General features: G+C 35.2%; 2 protein-coding genes and 1 long non-coding RNA gene across 18 annotated transcripts in view; 1 reads left to right on the top strand and 2 right to left on the bottom strand.

Moving 5' to 3' along the window:
* LOC108079770 (phosphatase and actin regulator 2) overlaps positions 1–24,401 on the bottom strand; it is a 123,822-nt gene that overhangs the window by 31,594 nt on the left and 67,827 nt on the right. The window contains exon 1 of one of the 14 annotated variants that reach the window (XM_041777263.2): positions 3,513–4,676. The exons of 12 other annotated variants lie outside the window; for them this stretch is intronic. In XM_041777263.2, the coding sequence (XP_041633197.1) occupies positions 3,513–4,461 (949 nt within the window). In that variant the 5' untranslated portion in view covers positions 4,462–4,676. Of the gene's footprint in view, positions 1–3,512; positions 4,677–24,401 lie in introns of those variants that run through there. One more of the 14 variants, XM_041777264.2, reaches the window with a different exon arrangement.
* Positions 15,398–18,765, top strand: LOC138928515 (uncharacterized). 3 transcript variants are annotated; one of them, XR_011444933.1, is made up of 3 exons: positions 15,398–15,623; positions 18,274–18,388; positions 18,490–18,765. It is a non-coding gene; the product is annotated as an uncharacterized lncRNA (long non-coding RNA). The 3 variants fall into 3 exon arrangements; XR_011444931.1 differs by having other exon boundaries at positions 15,399–15,623; positions 18,231–18,388; XR_011444932.1 differs by having other exon boundaries at positions 15,401–15,623; positions 18,271–18,388.
* Positions 18,603–20,006, bottom strand: ppk27 (pickpocket 27). Its single transcript, XM_017174099.1, has 3 exons — positions 19,037–20,006; positions 18,790–18,972; positions 18,603–18,721 (listed from the first exon to the last, which is right to left on the bottom strand). Exons 1-3 carry the CDS (start codon positions 20,004–20,006, stop codon positions 18,603–18,605), a joined length of 1,272 nt encoding a protein of 423 aa, XP_017029588.1.

Raw genomic sequence — 24,401 nt, 5'->3', positions numbered from 1 at the left:
CACTCTGCTATCGCTTTTCAAACAGGAAAAGTTTTCCCCCCCGCGCATTAATGGTGTGAAAATTCATTAAATAAAAGAGTTGAGAATCGATAATTGTCGATGGTTTTAATAGAATTGTTTTGTTTAATGTAAGCTGCATTTTGTTAAATTGTTATGCAGTTTAGGTTTTGGGGAAAAAGTTTTTTATATTGAAAATGGTTAACTATATTTTTTTACTATAAATAAAATACATTAAAATTATTTACTATATAAAAAACCTTATTATTTCCTTTTACCCATTAAAAATCCTTCTCAAACACTCCTCCTCTTCCCAGAAATCTTTATAATTGGTTAAAAAATCAAACACTTTTAACTAGAATTTCCCCTGAAAAAAAGTATAAAAATTAAAAAGAAAATCCTTACAAACTCATAGCATTTCCTTTAACTTCTCCTCCCCTTCCCCATGCATTTAAATCATGGTGCAATCTTTTATATGCTAGAAAATTGCAAAAGTTTTACCCAACCAAACTCACTTTCCTCGGACTTTCCTTCACCTTCTCACCCCCCCTGGGACCTGCTTCTGTCATTGGAAAAACTACCTACCTACCAACCATATTTGCTCAAACACTTTTTGAGTGGCCCTGGCAAAAATAGTTCGTTAGGTGAATGTAAAATCGAAATATTTGAATAATGAAATGAATGCCTCTCGGATGGGCTAAATAACTGATTGAATGACCCAATGAATGGGAACGACGACGACTGCTACTGAAAGCAAGATGCTGCTGCTGTGTGTGTAGAAAGGACCTTGACTGCTGCCAGTCGGATTTATGGCTTGAAAATTTGTTTATATTTTGATTGAATATTTCATAACGTAACGTTGGCATGCAGTCAGTTTCCTTTTCAGCTTGCCTTTGGCATAGATTTTCCATTTTCTACCCCGCAATCCATTACCAAAAGCTTGCTCCTCCTTCTCCTTTTGGTGAGGAATTAGATTTTGTGGCAGCATCTCCTTACAAGAGCACCAGAAAATTTGGCAAACTCATGCCAAAAGTCTGGTAATTGCCAGCACACACGTGTTGGCCCCACAAAAAGCACGGAACACGGAATGGAGAGGGGAGAGGGAGGGAGGAGCACAATTTCCAAATGGCCTTATGCAATTCATTGGGCCAACAGAAATGATCCTGAAACTCATGCCAGAAGTTTGCACAATAAAGATACTATTAAATGAGGCACTGAGAGGAAATTAAATAAAGTATATAAATATATAATATATATTAAATAATTATAGAACTTGTACAAATATATAATATATAATTATATAAATTATATATATATTATTTAAATATATAAGGTCTATATAGGAATATTTTAAAGAACATTTTTAGATGTACCATCTTGAAAAATTATGAAAAATTCCTTTTTATAAACAATTTACTATATATTTTAAAGAATTTAAGTTTTCAACAAAAAATTGTATTTTTTCCAAAATATAATCTTTAAAAAATTACTTAATAATTTTAAAAATTTACTTAATATTAAAAGTTATGAACAAATACATTTATTTCCTCCATAATTTTAACTAATATTAAATAAAAAATTTAGTTTTCAACAAAAAATTGTATTTTCAACTTAATATAATTTAATTGTATTTTCAACTTAATATAATTTTTTCTATAGTTTTTTTTTTTACTATTTTCTATTTCTTTCTTTTTTTCTATTTACTTTTTTCTTTTTTTCTATTTTCTATTTTTATTTATTAATTTTTTTCTATTAAAAAAATATTAAAAATATATTTCCCAGTGCCAGAATACAATAATTTTTTAGAAATACACCAAGAAGCATACAACATTTTTTATTACGAGCAAATTGTGCACACAAATCGATCAAAATTCGAGGCGACAATTGTAGGAAAAAAGCATACCATCCCCTACCCATTTCCCTACCCATTTCCACCCATAATTTCCAGCAGCAGGCGCTGCTGTGCCACACAATATATACATTTCTCGTTTCTCATCTTTCTCCAGGGCAACTTTTGTGCCAGCTCAATATGCAATTCCTGCCTGCCAGCAAATGCAATCAAATGAAGGCAAAGACGAGGGCGCAGGAGGTTAAGAATTCAGGACGAGAAAGGACCCCCGTACCCAATTGCATTGAAACTTATTTTTATTGACACTTTCTGATGCCTGTGCGACTCGGTCTCCTCAGCAAATGTTCAACATTTGCATATCGGCCACAATGGCCTTATCGAGTGGCATCATCGTCAACATCCCAGCCACACTCTATATATATATACCTCTCTCTCTTGGGTAAATCAGTCTGGCCATAATGGAGTTCATTACACGCAGAATCAAACAAATAAACCAAGGATGGAGAAGGCAACTGAAGAGCCTTGATTGGATGGATGATTTAAGGGCCAGCGGTTTTTACTGAATGATTCAATTAATCAACCTTTGGTTAATATGGGAAATAAATGAATAAAATCAAGGTGGATAAGGGATTTAATTAGTAAATCAGAGGGTTTAAAATATATAAAAAGTTCTTTTCTTTCTGCATATATTTTAAATGAGAAATAAAATACTATACTTATTTAAATACTTGTTTTTTAAGTTAAAAATTAACCTCATTATTCCCTCAAAAACCCCACAATTTCCCACATTTTATTCTCTACTATTTCCTACTTTATACCCACATTTTACCCCCATTTTAGCCAACATCTGCTGCTATTTCCCATCACAATTTTTAAAGCCACTCCACCATAAACTATCAAATGCAGCTCGTATCTGTCTCTCCTGATCGACACTTTAAGCTCTTTGTATTTTGCCTCAAAGTTGACACAAAAAGCAAGCGCTCAGCTTCCGCTGTGAGCCATAAAAGTTTTCAATAAAGTTGCAGGCTTAAGCCTAATCGCCTCTACCTCCCACAAAAAGAAAATGAAGTGAAATCCTACCGCATGGACGCAGCTGCAATTTGGTGGCTCCTCTTTATGGCTGACCACGCCCATTATTCTTACACACACACACACTCACACACATCACAGCCATCTCAGCCACTTTCCACATATAACACACTTTATTACCGCCGCCATAAAACGTTGCAATGCCCCAAGGCCAGTGTCCAATGTCCAATGTCCAGGGGCAATGTTTCATCGCAGACTCTTCAGAGGTTGGGGAATTGAAGGCTATCCTTCTCAACCCCCCCGAAAAAGCAGAGGGAAAAATCAACAGTTTAACTGTTTTACATAAAGAAAAGTGAAGCCAATCATTGAGGTCTTAAAAAAACTTTGTATGTGTTTAGATATAAAGATAGTTTTTGTTGGAAAAGCTTTAAGATATTTTGGAATTTTAGAAGATAGAGGAACTTAATTAGGAGGATTTAAGATGTTTTTTTCTGGCAATTAATCCTTTTCAGAGTTACCTAAGATTAAGTAAGTAAACTAAATTTCTTCTTTGCTTAATTTAAAAATTAAAAAAAAAGGAAGTTAAATACAACATTTTCCCCCTGAATTTCCCTTCCCCTTCTCTTCTGAGTCTCACCTAAACTCCTCTTGACCGTGGCACGTGGCTTGCTGGAGCCGCTGTTCAACGTGACTGCTATGGTGGCCGTTGTCCGGGGCTTCTGGAGACCCAATGGCTTGGCAACTACGGGAAATGGCTTCTGTTGGCGCATCAGGGTTGGATTCTGGTTTTGACTCTGATTCTGATTTGCATTCTGACTCGGTTTGAGGCTATGCAGGTGTTGATGCTGATGCTGCTGCTGCTGGTGGTGGTGGTGGCCACCCATCAGAGTTTGAGTCTGGGTCTCCTGGTTGGTGGCACTCGGCAGGGCCGAAGTGGACACCGAGGTGCTGGATCGCTTATAGCCCTCGGTGAGAAAGGCCGGTGGCGGAGTAATCGGTGGCGCTGGGATGGACATTTGCTCATCCACCGGCGAACTGGCGGCCGTGCTGGGCGCCGTAATGCATTCCCTTAAACGCAGACCGCCGGGCTTTAGCTGGTTGCTGCTGCTGTTGCAGCTGCTGCTAATGTTGTTGCTACTATTGCTGCAACTTGGCGCATTACTGGTTGCACCTGGCGGCGTGGTGGTCTCATTGCAATACAGCTCCAAATGGTGCTTGTCGCAACGCCGCCGCCGGCGTATATTTGGGGCTATGGTCTTCATTTTGGTGCCATTCTGGTTTGCATTCTGTGTGCCATTTGTCTGCTGATTGATGGACGGTACGCCGTCCTTGGAGTTGAGTCGAATGTAGTGGACGCGGAATATCCTTAGTGGTTGCTTGTTTTGCTGTTGCTGTTGCTTTTGCTGTAAATATTCCTTGTAGGTTTGTCTACGCTGCTGCGGCAGCTGTTGCTGCAGCAGTTGCTGGTGTTGCTGTTGAAGATGTTGCTGCTGCTGTTGTTGCAGATGTTGCTCTTGATGTTGCAGTAGCTGTTGCTGCTGCTGTTGGTGTTGTTGTTGCTGTTGCGGTTGCAGATTTTGCAGCATTTGGTGTGCTTGAAAATTTTACAGATTTTTTCTACACTCCTTTTTGTAAAATTTATGTCCAACGTATACTTGATATTTGTAGTTCTTGTAAATATATATATTTGTTTTTCCTTTTTCCTGTTTTTACTATTGATTTATTTGTATTTTAAAATTGAAACGTTTTTCTTTGTTGTTCTCTTGTAAATATTTTGCCTTTTTGTATTTCCGTTTATTATAAATTTATAGAAAATAGTAACTGTTTTATGTATATATTTATATATTGCATAAATTCATATATGTATATTGAAATATTTGTTTGATTTATATGTTCTCTGGTTTTCAAAATGGAAGCTTTCAATTGCGGCGTTTTGTAACTTTGTTTGCTTTAATTTGTATAGTGTTTCATCTCGTTCCGGCTTTTCCGTTTTTATTGTTTCGTCTGTGTTTGCTTTGGCTTTTCGTAATTAACAAATATTTACTTAGTTTTGCTTTTGTTTTATTTGCTAAGCTTGTCACTTTCGATTTAATTGAAGCGATTTATAGTTGGATTCTGCTTAAATGTTAGTTTTGAAAGCCTCTTTAACACGCTTTGTCTTTTGTATTTCTTGGAGAGTTGTATATATTTTTTAAGATTTATATTTTAGGTATATATATTTTTTATATATTTTGTATATAGACGTATATATAGTTTAGTTTATTTGTTGAACAACCGACCCGTAGTTGACTTTAATTTCTGCTTTTCTTTATTTTTTATTTAAATATTTATTATAGTAGTTTTTAGCTTTTAGTTTTGTTTCAGGAAACACAATAATTCGTTTTTGTAGTAACTCTGTTTCGGTTTTTTGGTTTTTCCTGTAAAATACAAAAGATATTTTCAAGTCAAAAGGAGGTTTCCCTTTACCCTCCTTTTGTCTCGAGTGGAAAAAACTTCTTTATGAGCTTTTTGGATTTTGGTTTTCCTATTTCCGAGTGTTTTCCCACGCCCCTTGAAATTGCTAATCAAACAAATGACTCTAGAGGCTTGGCTTTTGAGGTATTATGTAAATGTTTTTCCGAAAAAAAAAAAGAAAAAACCAAAAATTAATGACTTGGCAGAAGGACCAAAAAATAACAGAAGGCAAAAAGGGAAAATGTTAAGAGGGTCTGGGCTTTGTTATTGATGCCAAATATTGAGGCATTGACGTGGCCGTATTGATAGCACTCGAACGTGACTGAAATATCGGAAATGTTTCGCAATTAAGAGCCGAGAGACGAGGCGGAAGTGCAAATAATGTAATTTTGATGTTATTTGCGGTTTGATGGGAATTCAATTATGAGAAGCTCTCCATATGCCACAACAAAAATCAAACTCTGCAGGGGAAAATACGGGTAGAGAAAAATGCGGGACATCAGGAGACAAATGAGGCATGCAATCCAAAGAAATGTCCTGTCATCGCAGCACTTATCCTGGCAGCAGCAGCATCACAACAAGGAAAGTGAAATTCCAATTCCTATTTCCAAGCTGCCAGCGTAATAAGCCAATCAATTCAGTGTCGGATGAACTGCTTCATTAATTTCACTTGCACCCATAGGAGAAGGAATGAGGAGTTCCTTGGAAAATGAAAGAAGAATTATGGTGGAGCATCATCACGGTCGCCACTCGCATGGCGCAAAAGTCACGTAAAGCTCAAGGGCGGCCGAATTCGAGGAGCAACAGCAGCAAGCAAATAAGCCTGCTTAGCTTGGCTTTTCCACCCTCTTAGACAGTTTTTCCAGCTGCCAGAGTAGAGTTTATCCAGCAGCTGCCTCCGTCTCCGTTTACCCACTGAAGGATACTTCAGCAAATGGCAACCATATCGATGGCCATTCGCCTCGGTTTTCCCCAGCTGGTCCGACGTCCTTAACCCCCAGGTATTATTATTTATGTATCCCGCAGATACACGGGTCGAATTTCATACTCAGGTGCGTATTTTTTTGTTACAAAAAATGAAGTATAAAATACACTGATAAAATATATATTTAAAAGATAGAAAATCATAGTTAGAGAAGCCTTTTCCAAGTAACTTTTTAAATTAAAATATTTTCTATAAAATTAAAAACTTTGTAAATTATTAAATATGGCAAAAAGTTTCAAATTAAGCGAGTTTTTGCTAAGAAAATTGGTTAGAAAACTATTTATGATAAATTAAAAATTTATAAACCTTTTTGCTCTGTACAAAAACACCCAAACTAAAAGTCGTCTACCAAGTTTTAGGTTTTTAAAGGTCAGTAAATTATAATTTGAGTGGCCACTGGCCCCTTTGGCTGGGATAATGATAAAGTTGCGGCTTAATAACGATTTTCCACTTCAATTTGTCTCCATCTCTTCTCCCTCTCTTCATTTCCTTGCCTTGCCTCTAATTGCTTAAGAAACTTTTCCCATTTTCCCCTTCATATGAAAATCCTTCACTCATGTGGATTGAGTGGTTTCTGCCTGCCATTTGTTTTGTTTATTTTTGCCTCGATTCGAATTGAAATATTGGGTAATTTACTTTCTTAGTTTGCAAGTAAAACTTATAATTGAATAGCTATTTCAATAGGCGTGGCTCAGAGTGTGAGTGTGCGTGTGTCTTTCAGGCTGATTCTCTGTGTTATTTGCTTAAGTTTTTGGGTTTTATTTAGGCCTAATTGTGGGCTTTATTCATGGCCAAAAATTTATTTGTAGAGACAAGATTGAAGTATTTGTGCTAAATGGGATTATAAATTAAAGTGGCAATTAGATAGTTTGATATTCAAATAATTGTAGAAATTTAAAGATGCTAGTTTTTCCGAGTAATTTGTTCAATTAATTGAGGTTTCAGGAATTAAATTGTCTTGTTAAGTTGATTAAATCATTAAATTTCATAAAAAGTTTAACACTTAAGAGAGTTAACTTATCGTTAAATGAATTAAAATTCACCAACAATATGTATTTCTTTGAAATTCATGACAGTTTTAGGTTTTTTCCTTACATATGTTAATTGTTTTTAATGAAATTAATACTTAACAAACCAGAATTTATTTTCCTTTAAACAAATAATTAAATTAAACATTTAAATTAATTTTTAAACAAATTTCTTTTTCTTCTGCAAATAACCAGAAAATCAATTGAACGTTGTTGTTTCTCTTTTTTCTTACACACAAAATTATTGCAACATTTAAATATGTTTTTTGGTTATATTTCGTTGATGTTTCTCTCGCATAAATTCGTTAAATCAAATGCTTTGCGCATATATTTATATATATAAACACACAATTAATTGCCAACAACAACAACAATAACGACGACGACGATGACAAGAGTTTAACAAGAGTTTTTTGGGTATTTAAACACCTTGACTTTGTCTCTAGGCCATATTTTCTATATTTTTCTTTTGCCTTTTCAGATTTCTCTTAGCCAAAGTCAATGCACTTGTTTATTTAATTTCGTTTCTCAGACATGAATATATTTCTATAATACTCTCTATTTTTTTTAGGCAGAGCAAGAGTGTGTCTTCCGACGCGATAAGATTTATTTATTTATTTTGTTGTTGATTTTTTAGCTTAGCACCGAAATGAACAAAAATCATAAAAACGAATGGCAGCCAAAGCATAAAAAAAATTTTAAATTAACTTTGCACACAACACACAAACACACACACACACTTTGCGCAGATAAATACATTTAACAGCTCATAAAAAAATTGAGGGAAAATTGGAACAGAACATAAAAATTACCCGATTAAATAACCGAAAGGGGAAAAAAAAACGTATAGGGATGTGGCTTAATCAAACTGAATGGAAAACGAAAAGACGCGTTAATTATACGGATCGTATCACATCACAATTTGTTTGGGCTTTGAGCTGATGTTAAACATTTCTCAAACTGGAACTGTCTTTTATTTTGTTGTTTGTGTTTATTCCAAATGTGATTATCTCTCTCTCAGAGATTTGTTTGCTTTTTGGTTGTTTCTAATTTTGGGTTATTGTATTTTCTCTGATATATTTTCTTATATTTTTTTATTTTTATGTAGTGTTTCAGAGGTCCGACGGGCTCGAGAATTGCCAACAAACTGATGCCAAACGGAAGCCGTCCCAATGTTTTTCATGTCGCGAACGGCGGCGGCGGCGGCGACCACACACACACAAGGCGATGGAGGAGCCAAGTCCAAATCCAACCAACCAACCACCCAAGAATTTTCGCATTTTCACCCACTGATAAGCCAGGCGGAGAGAGCGAGCTTTTTCCGCTGTGGCGCTCTTAAGTGCTCCTCCTTCTCTCTTTTGTATTTTCCTCTTTTTTTTAGGCACGTTTTTTGGTTTTGTCAATTAGCCACATTATGGTGGCAAAGACAATGGCGCCATAAAGCAATTATTAATGACACCTTGCAATCCTTTTTCGACTGCATAATTTAACTGGTTTCGCAAAGTTTTCATAATGAAAATTGTCGTTTCGCGTGGGGGGAAAGAGGTTTGCATAATGCTTTGGCTGACGTGAAAATTCATATGAAAAAGTTATGTAAGGAAAAAGGGAATAGAAAGGCAGGAATCAGAAGCTTGCATTTGACAGTTTTTTTATGAAATATTTTAGGGTGCCATAAGTAGGGATAAGCCCTAGGAAAGTTGGTGCAGGATAATAGGATTATTAGGGAGATTTTAAGGTATTATAACCTTAAAAATATTATTAAATATGGGTAAGAATTAAGATTGAAAACTATTTTACGTAAAGAACTTTCATTTGAGTATTTCTAAACTTTCCTTTACATTTTCTTGTTAAAGAAATATTTTAAATTATTTATTAGCTGGGTTTTACTGAACTTTAATCTTAAAAATATAATTTGAGACCCAAGTTAAAATATTTAAAATTATTTAAAAAATTTAAAGCAATTTTTTTAACCATAAAAAAAAAAGAAAAAAAAAGGAATAAAAAAGTAAAAAAGGAAAAAAATAAAAAATAAAAAAATAAAATAAAAAGGGAAAAAGGAAAAAAGGATAAAAAAAAAAGGAAAAAAATAGAAAAACAAATTATAAATATTAATAAATTAATTATTTAAATATTTAAATGTCCTTAATTATTTTTAGATAACTTTTTGTTATAAAGAAAAATCTTTATTTTACTTAATCCGCCTTAAAAAAAAATTGCAGCATCACTAGGAACCCAAAACATTTTATTTTCCCAATAGCCAAAGCTTATAGAGTTTTCTCTTTGCCTGGCAAAGCTTTTCTCCGAATTTCTCAAATTTTCTCTGTCTTTCTCGGGCTTTTCTCTTTGGCGCTCTCATTGGCCATTACACTTTGGTGTGTGTTTTGTTTATGCCATGTTTGTTGGCCCGGCTTGAGAGCCTGTTGTCCTGCTGTCCACTCCCCATTTACCCTCGAAGTTTCCCCAGCAGCAGCAGCAGCATAAATGTTTTCCCCTCGATTTTCCCCCATTAATGCACGCCCCCACAGTCTGATTGAAATCATCAGGAGGCGGCAGGAGTTTTGCGGCTAGCCAGGCTTCCCAGCAGCAGCAGGGAAATGAAAATGCGGAGCTATGAGGCGGGAAATGCAAGGAAAAGCGGGTGGGCCACGTGCGTCAATGCAGCCCACCAATACCACTGCAAATGGTCATGGTCATGGCCACATGGATGCTGTGTGTTTGCCTGTTGCACATGCAACTGGCAGCAAAAGCCAATAACAGCAACAACAACAACAAAGCGTTAAACCCCACAAAACCAATAATATAACGCATTTTCCATATTTAATGCAAGAGCACAAGGAGAAGGAGAAGGAGAAGCAGCTCCAAGGCTTTCCCCAAAACAAAGGGATCATAAATTTAATCAAAATGGAGCCTGGCTTTGTTTTTCCTTCATAGAGCGCGAAAAACAAGCTGATGAATTATTGTAATTAAGTGAGCCAAAACGCAAAAGCAAAAGCCTTCAAATGAGCGGAAAGTGTGGGGAAAATCGTGAGGAAAATCTGGTTATATGGTGTGAGTTTTTTCGTGGTGGCCAGGCAAATTAATGCCGAATGGCATGTGCCAGACAAGTGGCAAATTAAAGGAGCCCAAGTCCAAGTCATTAGCAGAAAGTAGACAACAAAAAACATACAGGGTATCAAGTTGGATAAGGAGGGTATTTGATAAGAAATTCGTCTGATTCTCCTTGTTATAATATTTACATATTATTATATATTATATTATATTATATTATATTATTATATTATTTATTCAGGGGAAAAGGGAAACGGGAAAAGGGAAAGGTGACGCAGAGATAACTTTACCGTTGATGAGCAAACACTTCAAAGTCATAACTTGGATGGCACTGACTGTCGCCTCTCATTTCCTTTATCGTCCTTGGCCGTGTCCTTCTTCCCTGTGTGTCCTCGTCCCTTTTGCAACAACCCAGCAACCAGCGCACCATCAATGCCAGGCTCCATCATTGTCATTTAGGAGGACTCTGACACGTCGAAAAGGAAGTGCGCGCCCACAAGGTTAAACACCAGCTCTAAATATAGTATTTTAGGAGGAGCCAGCAGCCAGGAGCCAGGACGCTGGCCAGGACAGTGATTTGAATTGAAATTCCCGCAATTCTCCAGGGCAACCATTTAAGGACGAAAAAGCGAGAGCTAATCAAGGCCGGGAATACGTGGAAATCCCCCAAAGGCAAACATCTGACTTCATCTCTCATGCGCAACAAGGAAAAATCGCCGTCGTCGTCGTAGTCGTCGCAGAAAATACAAGGGGAAAACCAATGCCAAATAGTCAAGTATAGAAAACACAAGTTTACACAAGTTTATGGTTCCCATACAAGCTACGATATATGTGAGACAGCCACGCAATGATTGCCGAAAAAAGGAAAACCTAGCCAGATGGCGAAAACTATGGCGGCTACGGCGGGCGTCCTTCCGCCTTTGTTCTTTCGCAAAGGGGTGGCAAACGAGGCTAAAGATGGTGGGTATAAATAGGGGGTAAAACACACACACACACAACACAACAACAAAACAACAGAGATAGCTGGGCAAGGAATCGCACATACAAAAAGGATGGCGGCTGCCAGCATCAGGGACCAAAAAATTTCAAGGAAAATGAAAAATAAATACCAGAGGAAAATGCAATTGAAAATTTTGTTTTGTAGGGTCACAAAGCAAACACTACATAATCATGATTTGAAAAATGTTTAGCCATGTACTAAATGTTGGAGGTATTTACATATTAAATAGAAAGTTTTGGAATAACTAAAATTATTATAGTTATTCCATGAAAAAAAAACTAAAAAAGTTAAACAATGAAAAATATTTAAGTAAAAGATTTTTGCTCCTTAAATTTCCTTGAAATTTAGTTTTTTAAATATAAATATGCTTTAAAAATAATAAATACTTATTTTAAAAAATTGTTTAACGTTTTAAATAATTAGATAATTAAAAAATAGTTATTTCACGAAAAAAAACTTGTTATTTTTAAATATAAAAATAATAAAAAATTATTTTAAAAAATTTTGTACAAAGTTAATTAATTTTAATATTCTTAGGAAAACCTTTTTAAATTTCATTTTAAACATTTTAAAGCTTCAAAAAAATATTAAAAAATAAATTTCAAGCCTTCCACTTGAATATTTTCAATGGTTTACCTTTTTAAATCCATAATTAAAATTTTAAAATAAATAAAGAATTTAAATCTAGAACCTATACTCCTATATATACCGTTTTCCCTTGCAAATAAAGAACAACAAAGGACAAATAGCTGGAACAACACACAAAAACTGCTTACATAATCACAAAAATACATAGTAGGAGCCTGTGAAGAAGCAGAAAGAGAAAGAGAGAGCACAACACGTGCGATAGAGAGAGTGAGTGAGGTAGAGTAGCATAGAAAGAGAGAGAGAGAGAGGGAGCCTTGAAGCCTGAACTTGGCTTTCAATGTTGTGTGCGACTTGAACTTGAATTCGGTTTTTGCCGACAGCCTCCTGGCACGTGCTGGGAAAAGCGGAAAAGCTTTCTATCCACAAAAGCTGTTCTCTTAAAATTTGCACAACTCTCTTTCGTTAAAAAAAAAGCAAAATAAAAAACTTTTCCTTTGGCATTAAAAATGCGAGTGACGCAAGTTATCAAAAATTTATCAGTCCAAAGAGAGAGAACAAGAGCAACAGGAATAACAATTGTCCTTTACCCTAACACAAAAAAAAACCAACACAATTTTGGTTCATAACTTTTCTTCTTTTCCTTCTTTTTTCCGAGATGCAAACAGGTTGTTTGCTCGGTAGACAAAGCCGACCCGAGTTGCTGTCCTCAATTTTATAGTAGTTTCCATTCGGTGGCGTATACTTGATTTTTGGCCAAGAGCTCCCAGCAAAAGCCGGTGAATTGGCCAAATTAAATTTTAATAATTAAATGCAAGTGAAGAAGACGAAGAAGGCCTAAGACCAAAAGCACGTGCAAAATTTGCATGCGAAATTCGGTTAAGAACTCAGCTCAGCGAGCACATGCCGTTGCATAAATAAAATCGCTTTAAAGCCGCCCACACACACACACACACACAGAGACCCACACACAAAATGACAATGACAGGCGATGATGCGGATTTCAGGGATTGCGGGCATGGAGCTGGGAAAATCCTTAGCGATAGTATCGGAATATTGACAATTAAGCAATAGTTTGTTAAGCATTTCGAGGAAGAGTCTACAGACGTTGAAGGTCATCTATCAACCCTTCTCTGATGCAGAAACAATTTTAAAAAGGTATTAAAAAAATAAACCTAGGTTACTAATATTATTATATTATAATATTACATTTTTTTTTGGTTGGGAAACCTTTAAAGATAGTATCGGAATATTAATTTGGGGTAAAGACAATTAAGAAATAATTAGCTATGCATTTTTGGGAGGAGTCTACAGAAGTTGAGATCATCTAGAAACCCTTTTCTTATACAGAAAGAATAAAAGAAATTTATTAAAAATATATTCAGGAATATTATTATATTTTAAAAATATTATGGTATTAATTTTAATATATAATATATTATAATATTAATTTTTTTGGTTCAAAAACCTTTTGTATCTTTATTTTTTAATTAAAATTTATTTATTAAATAATATTTTTAATTATATTTCAAAAATTGTTTTAGCCACATAAACAAATCCCCCATAATTTCCTTTATCTTCACCGCTTTCCCTTCCCTAAAAACCGGAAAAGTGGAATGGCGCTGCGATTCTGGATGTGGCTCTGCCTGGCAATGTCAACTTTGATTGAACGGACAGGACAGCCGGCACACGCAGAACCCCCTGGAATCCTTCGATTGAAGAGCAGAGTCCCTGAAAGCATTTGCATAAGACCTCCTCCACCTGCTCCTCCTTACACAATGGTCAAAGGCATGGTTTGGGGTGGAGGTAAAAAGACAGGAAAGCGGATTGGAAATCCAGCGAAAAAAAAGAAGAAAATCATGTAAATCGCAAAGAAGGAATTGATGCAGGCAAAATAGTCGTTAGAAAAAAAAGAGAAGAGTCCTCTTCAAGAAATCGATGCAAATTATTTGGAGTTATTTTTTTGTAATTGGAAAGGGGGACGACAGGGCTTAACAGGAGAAATTGAAATGTTTTGCAAATCATAAATGGAAATGGACAGGTGCTTTTGGTATTGTTTAAATTGGAAAATCATGTTAATAAGGATTTATGATTTTTTTATGATATTTTAAGTTCAAGAAAATGATTTTAGAAATTTATTATATGAAAATATGGCTTTAGAATCGAAATGATAAGTAATTATATATTTAAATAAATGAAAAATTATATATACAAATTATTATATATAATTTCCTATATTTTTTCATATAATAAATAATATTTAATAAACAATTTACCCATTAAGTAATATTTTCTTGACATTTCTTACTTTAAAAGTAATAAAAAAAAATCTTTTAATATTTAAAACAAAATCCTAACTCATCCCTGAACATCATATCCATTTATCCTTCATCTCAATACATTATTTTATAAATTTCCCCTGTTGTAAGGGGTTTAAATCAACCGCATATTTTACGAAATTTACAATGAATAAATTTACCCAAGCAAATTCAATTTGCATTCCTTTAAACCACGAACCAAAACAACACAAAAATTGTCCCCATATCCTTGCTCCCCCTTCCACTCCCCATATCTTAAGTTATCCTCCAGAAAGCCAGAGATAAACTAGAGAATCCTTGCTAGGGACCCATCACACGTAATTCATTTTTATGAGCTGCCACAACTTGTTGGCTCTGGACAGTTTTGGTTTTAGCCCAAACTGAACGAAAACAAATGATAATCATTTTCATTTTCCGCCCGCAAAAATGCACATATAACAACAAGATAGAAAAAAAGATAGAAAAATACCCCCAAAAGGAACACTCGTAGATAAATAGAAAGTCCTTCTCATGGCCAAGGTTGTCTACCTAATTTTTTTTTTGTTTTTTTTGTGGGACGTGTGCCAAATTGCCACGACTTTGGTTGCAGGAAAATGCCAGCAGCGAACAATGGCAGACAAAAGAAAGAAAAATCAGAGAGGAAGTCCTGCAGACAGGACAGCGACAATAAATAAATAGCCAACTGCAGACAAGTCCAAGGATAAGCTCATAATTAACTCGCTCAACGACATGTCGAAGCTGAATGAGCAGCTTAAATTGAAATTGCTCTGCCAAACAAAGTCAGGCCCACTAAAAGGACATTCACAAACAAAAAAGGAAACAAAAAAAATACCATAAAGAATAGTTGGGAGATTTTTGGTAACCGCAGGTGGTAATACCCTGACTGTGTTTACTTTTTACTTGACGCAAAGACAGGTTACAGATTCAAGAAGATTCAAGAGTGATTTCCAGAGTAATTTCCCCTCATTAGCCTAAACTTTCTGTAACTAATAAAGTCTATAAATATCTTAAAAAGATAAATAGAATCAAGGAATAAATTTATTCCTATAAAAAAACATTATCATAGCTTCCTGGATATACCTTTCTTGAGCGTCTACACTACCTTCGCCTAAGGGTAAAAGCAAAAAAAGTATAAATCAGAGGCAGGCTGGGCACACACTCACTCTCACACAAAATTGTTGCACAAAAATGCGTTGTAATTGCCGAAATCAAATGGCCGTAATTTACGTTGACAGGCAATGGACAAGGACAGTGGGCAGGCAGGCAGGCAGGCAGCAACTACAGTTTTATTTATGCAAATCTCCTGGCCCCAAAACCAAGCCAAATACGTGTACGTATATATACTATATATACGTATATATGTTCCTGTGTAGGTGGACAGTTGAGGGAGCTGGCCAAAAATGTTCCATATTAGAATTATGCAAATGAGACAGTCAACATCGATGCAGGATTCTGGTTGGCTTGAGGAGAGAGAGGAAGAAGTAACCGAAGGGGGGAAAACCTGCCCATGTCCTTGGGGCCAACATCCGATCGGAGTTTGCGAAACCAGAGAACAATTGGGGGCAATTTGAGAGACACAAGTTTAAGCTGCTCAACATGTTTAATTCGAGCAAATTTCATTTCAAGTTTCCAAAGAAAAGTTTTTACTTAAAACACACACACTTAAGAAATGGGAAATTGTAGTATATTTGGGCTGCTAATGGAAACAAAGTCCAATTTAAATGAAATTAAACAATTATTGGGGTATTTACACCTAGTTCAAAGGAAATTAAAATTGTTTAAATCCACAGTAGACAATTCTATGAGTTTTTACTATAATTTAAGCTAGTAATCAAAGTTATTTCATTTAAAATATTTTTATGTATATTTAAGTAACGATTTTTTAAAATAATTATTAGCTTACATTTCCCCAAGTCTAGTAATTAAAAATTAATTAAGTAAGAGAAACACATCTGAAATGCTAAAAAAAAAAGACTGAAGTTTTTAAAACCATTAAAATTGTGTCTAAAAGTATTCAAAGCTTCTTTTAAGGTACTGAATTTAATGTTTAAAAATATTAACCCTAATTTTTAACACCTCTTCAGGGTTCTTAAAAACCCAAATGATTTTTTTGGCACTTAAACACACACTTTCTTTGGTGATACCCTCAAATTCTCAACTAAGATATTTATAGCATACTTTTAAGCATTCCTTAAAGTGATTTCAAAGGCATTAAACCCCCCTGAACATATATTTTCCTTTCCTAGGCCTCCCCAAAAACTCAATAGCTATCAAATATCTTAAATTAGCTGCCGAACTAAATCGAACTACTCGAATTCTACTCGAATTTGACGGTAATGTGACACATTAAGCCAGACCAATTGAATTTCGCCCGAAACTGTTGCCTGGAAAAGCCAGCCAGGATGGCTTTTTCGATGGGAATGCCTTTGATCAGCGGCTCATCAGCCGACGAGGAAATAAAAGGAATAAAAAATAATAATGTCAGGCCAGGCAGCAGCCGCCGCCGCCGCATACGGAATACTTTAAAAGGAATGCCGAAGGTTCCTGCTCGGAGATATTTATGTATAAAATTTTTTTTTCCTGCAGCTCCCTTCATTTTTTGGTTTTTTGTTCTTTTTTTTCAGGATGGGAAGGTGAAGGACATGGCATCGCATCGCATGTCCTTGCGTTCGGTTGCGTTCTATGTGTGTAATATATAGAGCAAAGATATCCGCTTCTGCACTTTCCCTCCGTAAATCAACGGAGAGCTAAGGAAAATCACTTAGGAGCATGACGCGGGCTGCCCTGATAAGTTGGCGGTTTTAAAATTAATGGAGACGTTCCTTGTTCGCCTTGTCCTGCGAAATGGGCGTTGTCCTCGTCTGAAGCTATTAAATGTGTGTGTGCTGCCTGCTTAGATTGCAATTTTTATGTTGCTTGAACCACAGATTATTTTTGATAATTCATGGCTGGAGTTTTTCTAACCAGCTTTTCAATTTCAAGAAGCTTCTCTGTCTTACATTTCAATTGATTGAACATGATTTGTGATAAGTGAGAGGAGGTCCCTCCCCCATACAAATTATATGTTTTTTACTACAATGTCAGGCCCCCAAAAAGGGAAAAGCTTTTCCGACAAAGCTTTTCCCTGAGTTTACTTGCAGTACCTAGCTAGTTTTCCCACTTTCCCAAGCTTTTCCAAAGCTTTTTCTGTTACTTGACATAAAATTAACATTTTCTGTTATCAAAGTATTTAAAAAAAAATTTAAATCTTAGAGAACTTACGCCACAGTTGTAAAAGGGGGGACACCATTTTCTTGGAAAAACTCACCTGCAATGAGAGAAGAAAGCAAAAGAATTTTATTATTCAAAAGTTGACAAGTTGCTTGAGTGAGAAAAAAAATCAATACAGGAAAAACGCACGCTGAAGTGCACTTAGGAAAGGTATTCACACTCACACAAAGACACTGGGAGAAAATATAAAAAATATAAATAATAATAATAATACTAATTCAAAAAGAGAAATTTTTATATTTTTTAAGCCACCATTTTATTTTTTATAATTTATAGAGTGTAAATTAACGTCTTACCTAACACACTTTTAAATAAATTTTGGCTGCCTTTATAATTCTTAAGAATTTTTTCGGGAGACATTTTTAAGAAATATTGTATATATTTCGCCTTTAAATTAACAAAACGAGGGACTCTTAGCGGTTTAAAAATTAGAGTAAATGTTATAAAGAAAAAACATTGTTACCTTAGAATTCTCGATAATTTACTTATAATTCTCAAGTGCTTTTTTCAAAACATTATTTAATATAATTTTTTGAAAGAAATAATAGTCAAGCTTTTTAATACATATTTATTTATTAATTATACACATTAAATAATCTTTAAACCCTTTACATAATTCTTATATTTTTCTTGAATTTTTTTTTAAATTAAACCTTGTTTTTTTTAGTGTCCTTACAATTTCTTGTTGCTTTTTTTCCCCCGTTCAGTAGTCATCAAGTGGCCCCCCAGGCGACGACTGCGAACAAGCCGAGACGATGAAAAAGAGGCTCAGCAGACCACTTAACCTTGATGATCGACACACTTCAACTAAGTCCCACCCACGACGTATGTATCCTTAACCCCTTTCCACTGATTTTCTTTGCCACTTTTTTCTTATTTTCCTTTAGCTTTTGCTTTTCCCTTTGCCTTCATTTATTTCCCCTCAGTTTGAGAATTCAAGTCATCAAGATTAATGTGTGGCTGTCTTGCTCACGTTGTCGCTGAAATAAATCACAGCAAAAACATGGCCCACACGGCGTATGTGCAACATTTAGCTTAATTAAATCTCTGGCTGCCGCAGATAGTTGGACCAAAAGCGAAAAACCATAAAGTAGATCAGCTCGAAGCCGCTGATGAGAGAGCAGCCAATGCAGATGCCCAGGACACCGCCAACGTTTGCTTTTCGAGGACGAAAAAAATGAAAATAAAAATACATCAAATAAATCAAAGCCCATAAATAAACTCACACAACATCTGATACCAGGGATAGAGGTTATCTGTACTGTAGAGCTGCCTTCGTGGGGTTTTGAATTTTATATTTAATTCACTTCTCCAAGGATGCAGACGTCCTTGGACTCGTTTGGTTAGCCTATAAAACAACTGATTGCACAGAGGCAGGCATTTGGGGCACTGTGATGGTGACCAGTTTTCTGAATTTTTATTGAAAATAAAATTAACTTGAAGAGAGAAATAAAAGCCAAACTCTAGACTTACCCTCCACTAGCTGTAGACAGGATATGTTTGCCAGAGTGCAATATTTCTGCTGGGCTTGACTTAATTGAATGGGAAAAGGCAACACACACTGGCAGTTAATTAGGCTGGCTTTAATTCTGCACTCATTAAGGCACTTTTCCCTACTAACTCCCTCTTGGGGAAAATAACAGCCTCGCTTTTGTATGGAATATTGCTTTAGTTGTGGATTTCCCTGAAGTTCCATAACTTCTATTTCAACAGCTGCCATTTCGCCAGGGTTAATGGAAATTCTACCCAACCAACTTGGAATGTGTGCACTGAAGCCAGGAAAATTACTAGCCTGTGGAAATTCATCCTCATTTGAGGAGTCTAGAAAGAGTTTTATTTCTCCTGAGAGATTTTCCTTCTTCAAAATGCAACAATTTCCTTTATGGTTTATACTTAAAGTGAATAATTCGGAGCAATTGGTGGTTAATAGGTTAATAGCACAACGTAATATTAATGTTTCACAGGAAGGAGATAAGTTTAACACGAGAGCAGTAATATTTTCTTCTTTAAGAAAATTAGTAACATTTTCTACTTCCTCTGGTTTTATAGATAAAGGATCAAAGTAGGCAGAAAGCAAGGTTAGTTCCTTCAAATAATAATCCTGAGTTTTATTATTAGTTTTACTTAGATTCTCCGCATAATTTTGCATTTTCCTGCGACTAAATCTGTAACCACTGCATATTTCTAGTTCAGGAAATTTTAGTTCCTCCTCCAAAACCTCAACCTCTGAAAGATCTGTTATAGTTGAGTAGCTAAGAAATTCCAGAATCATGGAAAAAACCGCATAGCTGGCAAATATAATACCAAAACTGATAAACAAAAACCAAAATATTCTCTGAATTCTACGTCTTCGTATAAAATAAAGCAGACCGAAACCATTGAGACTGGTTTTTCTAAAATATTCCACAACAGTTTGATTAAAGGCAGTCACAGTTCGAGACATTTCTAAGAAACTAACCATGTCTTAGCCATCAGCAGAATGTTTTATAGGCTCAAACATTAGAGTAATTATGGTGCTCAACTGCTAGATTATCTTTGGAGATTGTCTGGACTCAAGTCAAATAAATTCCGTCAAATTATATTTAATTTATCAACAAGTTTCAGGGGGCGTGTCTCAGGAGCCATTAATGGAAATGGCAACTGTCGGGTATCGTAAGTCGAACATGCAACGACTGTCAACTGTAATTTACCAGAAAGTGCTGAAAAAGAAACACAGAATACACACACACCGATGAGACTCGCAATAAACACAGCTACTACACACACCCCCTACATGCAAATCGAAAAAAAATCACGCTAATGCCGTGGGGTTGCATATTAATGGGACATACTTAGCAGGGGGAAACCCCATTTTCCATGGCACAAATATTGAATGTTAAATATCTTAATGGTGTGATGACACTGCATTGTTGTTAAGGTTGAAATGTTTCATTTTTCCTAATTTAAGCTTATTGAAAGTACGATTTTCACAGGTACAAACATTGAAGGCTAAATATCCTAATGGTGTTATGGCACAAGATTGTTGCTTTTAATGTCACATTAAAATTAATAAGTTTTTAATTAATTAATATTATGTTAATTTTATATATATTTTTATCATATTATTTACATTTTTTACATTTTTTTTTAAATTTTATGGTATTATGACACTACATTTGATATTTAATGGTCACATTTACTTTATATTTTTTAAGTTTAGTCTGATATTTATATTTGTTTAAAAATTTGGGGAAAAACAAAATTCTGTCGTTAGTTTTTTTATTTCGTTTCCCCATTTAAATTGCTATATTTGCTTTCAAAAGAAATTGGTTGTGTCATAACCCCATAAATAGTTACTTTTATTTCAATTTAATTAAGGAGCTGTTTAAATGGTCATAAAAAGTTTTTATAAATGTAAGAAAAAACGAATTCTAATTAATATTAAATTAAAAAGCTCAATTCCAATACAAATCCCACAAAAAAGTTCAATAAGCCACACAAAAATAAAATAAAAATAAACCCATTACAAACTTAAATCCCTGAAAATATGTTGCTGCAAAAAAACTAAACTAATCAGAGGCATGTAGATATTTATATATATTCTTATTTCCCCCAAGGAGAAGAGACAACAAACATGCGAGCAAACCTACTAACTTGTATAATCCCACCCTCACATCTTCCTTCTCTTTGGCCAACCGATAAACCAACTGGGCAAACAAGTTGAAGAGCTAAAACGCAAAGAATAAAACTAAATAAAAGTGAACAACAAATACCAATAAGAAATACACACGAGATGTTGAAGAAGAAGAAGCAGGCACACACAACCCACACACAATAATTTCCGGTTCAATTAAACGCTTGTTTATTTATTTATTTATACCCAGCTGAGAGAGGGACAAGGGGAACTAAGAATTCCGCGGGGTATTAGAGGGGGACAAAAGCGTTGTGTTTTCGATTTAATTGTGGGGGCACACACAGATACATACATATACTACCAGAAGTCGAAGAAGCAGAAGCAGAATGCCACTAATTTGTTTATGAATGAACTTGGCCCACACAACCGGCAAAGCAGAAAATATATGGCACAAATGTCATAGATGAAACAGATTTTTTATTCAATTAATAACGCATTTCAAAATGTTCAACTTGTGTTTATGCTTGGAAGATATGATGATTATGAAATAAAAGTTATTTTAAAAGATAAAAAAGCACAGAAAAAGCGTTAAAGAAGTAACTAGATGAACTATATTTTATTAATATTAAATATAAAGTAATGTTTTTTATATTGAAAAGCATTAATTTAGGTTTTCTTAAATATAATTTAATTAAACAAAAAAGTATTTAAGTTAAATTGAATATATATTTCACCCAGTTCACCTTTTACTATCAATATTAATATGGTTTTCCCTTTACTTAAACTTAGAAATCTTAAAAACTATTTTTAAAATAACCAAATATTATTTTCTTCCTCCAAAAAGCAAATATTTATCAACCTTATAAACTCAAAGTGGTGGTTGTTAAAATGTTTGCTATGGCTAAATAAGCGGAAAAACGCGGTTAATAGGCGAAAGGACACCTTGGGAGCCGTTAATCCTGTCAAGGAACTGGCGACCTTTGGAATGGATTAGCAAAGTGGTTAAAGGCGAATGCCAGTGGCGAAATTTATGCAGCCGTAAACGCGGTGAAATTGCTGAGAGGGGAGGAAAAGGGGGGAAGGAAGCTTGAGAGGAAATTGTAAGATGGAAAAAAAGGGGTGAACATGGAGAGGCAGAAGGAGGAGGACAAGGGCAACTAACCGCAAAATGATTGCATACTTTAATGGGCCAAGCACTTAGGCAGCCTCTTCTAGCCTCTCTCTCTCTCACACACACACACACACACACACTCACAGAGAGAGACACTTGCACATGTATCTCCTCTCACTTTCTCCCCTTGCAACCCTGTCTCGATTTCCTCGCTTCCGCTGTAAAATTGCATCAGTAAAAATAGCGCAAAAATTGAATAAAACTAACTAGTGGAGAGCAGAGCAGCAGCAGAGAAGGGCGTGTGCAACGCATAAATGTGAAAGGTTAGGTCTGCAATGCGTGCCAGGAATGCAGGAGCGCCAGCAGGAGATGCAGTGAAGCCAGGAGAAAGTGGGCAAAGAAAAGGGTTAAGTGCTTACTCATACTTTGTGGCTTATGGAATGCAAAGCAAAGAGTCAGCTTACCGGGGAGGGGGGAGGGTGGTAAACCTGGAAGGACTGTTTAAAGGATAAGGAAAGAGGCTGCTCCTGCTAAGTGCCCAAAGGCATTCTCTGTCAGAGGAAATAAGTCTGCTGCTCACCGAAACGCTGGAGTATGCCAACAATTTACAAAAGAATTCCAAATTCCAGGTGTTAAAAATAAAATACACGTTCATTAAATTTTGCAAATAAGAAGAAATATTTTCAAACACATTGATTGGTAAGGAAAATATGCAGGAAATTTAATGGGAAAATATTTACTCACACTTGAACTCTTAAACAAATATTTATTTTTTTTACAATCCCTTGTTTATTTAATTATATATTATTTTAAGGTTTAAAAAATCCAACTAACAACCAATCAACCATGAAATAAATTGCAGCTCAACCTCAACTGACAATCAGGATAAACAGAGAAGCATTTGCCGCAATCTAAACAAGTAGTGCACTTTACCTACAAACTAAACAAGTCCTGGCCACCACCTCGTATACGTTATATCCTTCTTATATATAGTATACCTATACCTATACCTATAACCCAAAAGCCCTAGCAGATAAACAAACTGAAGGACTAAATCATTATACCAACCAAAAATCCACAAACATTGGACTTGAGCTGCAAAAAAAAACATGGCCAACATAAAAATCAAATTGCACTCAAAAAGACTATCGAGTAATTTGCACACAGGGACACAGCAGAAAAGCAGCGGGAAATCAGGAAAAACACCGAAAAACACACACAAATAAGACTAGAAAAATGTCATACAAAATGTTACAATAAATGTTAAATTAAATGTGTAAAGAAATGTTTAAAAAGATGTTAAATACCTGTTAAGTCAATGTTAACTAAATTTAAGAGCATTTTTATAGCAAAAGGATACAGAGAGAGTGTGAGAGCAAAACAAGAGAGCCAGCGCGCAGGATGCACAGCGCAGGCTCTCATTTCCGCTTTGTGTGACGTCGATGCCGTCGGTGACGTTGCATAGAAAAATGCGAAAATGCGTGTAAAAGCAAGACACAACAAAAACCCGAAAAAAGCATGACAAAGGAAAAGCCTCGAGCTGCGCTTGTCGTTCCGAGATTTTCTTCGAGTGACGCCTAATGAGCGGAAGGAAAAACCGAACGTCTGAGGTGAGGAAAAACTGCGGGAGAAAAATCGTGGGTGGTCTAGGGAATGGTGGATCGACTGGGAAATACTGTAAGGCAAAAACCTTATTTAAAACTTTAATAAAAACTTGAATGAAAGAAACTTAACTAGAACTATTTTTCAATTAAGCTGCAACTTTTACAACTTGAATTGTTTAGGAAAGATTACGGACACAAGGAAAACAATTTAATTTTATACTTCAGGTCACCTTTTCGTAATAAATGTATTAATAATATTTTTAAATTAAATTTTTAAAAGACAAATTAATTTCTTAAAAACGAAAATACCCAGGATTATCCTTAAAAAATGCCAGAAGGTTACCAAACGTTTCGGATTCCACTTGGCATTTGCATGCCTTTGACACTCATGTACCATCTACACATCCTATTCAGACACACACATGTACACTGAGAAAAAAGTATTGAATGTTTTCCCTAAAAATATTATAAATTTCCTGAAGTAAAATATAAAAGATTATAATTATTGAA

This window comes from Drosophila kikkawai, chromosome 3L, assembly GCF_030179895.1.
Source record: "Drosophila kikkawai strain 14028-0561.14 chromosome 3L, DkikHiC1v2, whole genome shotgun sequence".
Classification (NCBI taxonomy): Eukaryota; Metazoa; Arthropoda; class Insecta; order Diptera; family Drosophilidae; genus Drosophila; species Drosophila kikkawai.
This window is presented reverse-complemented; position numbering and strand designations above follow the sequence as displayed.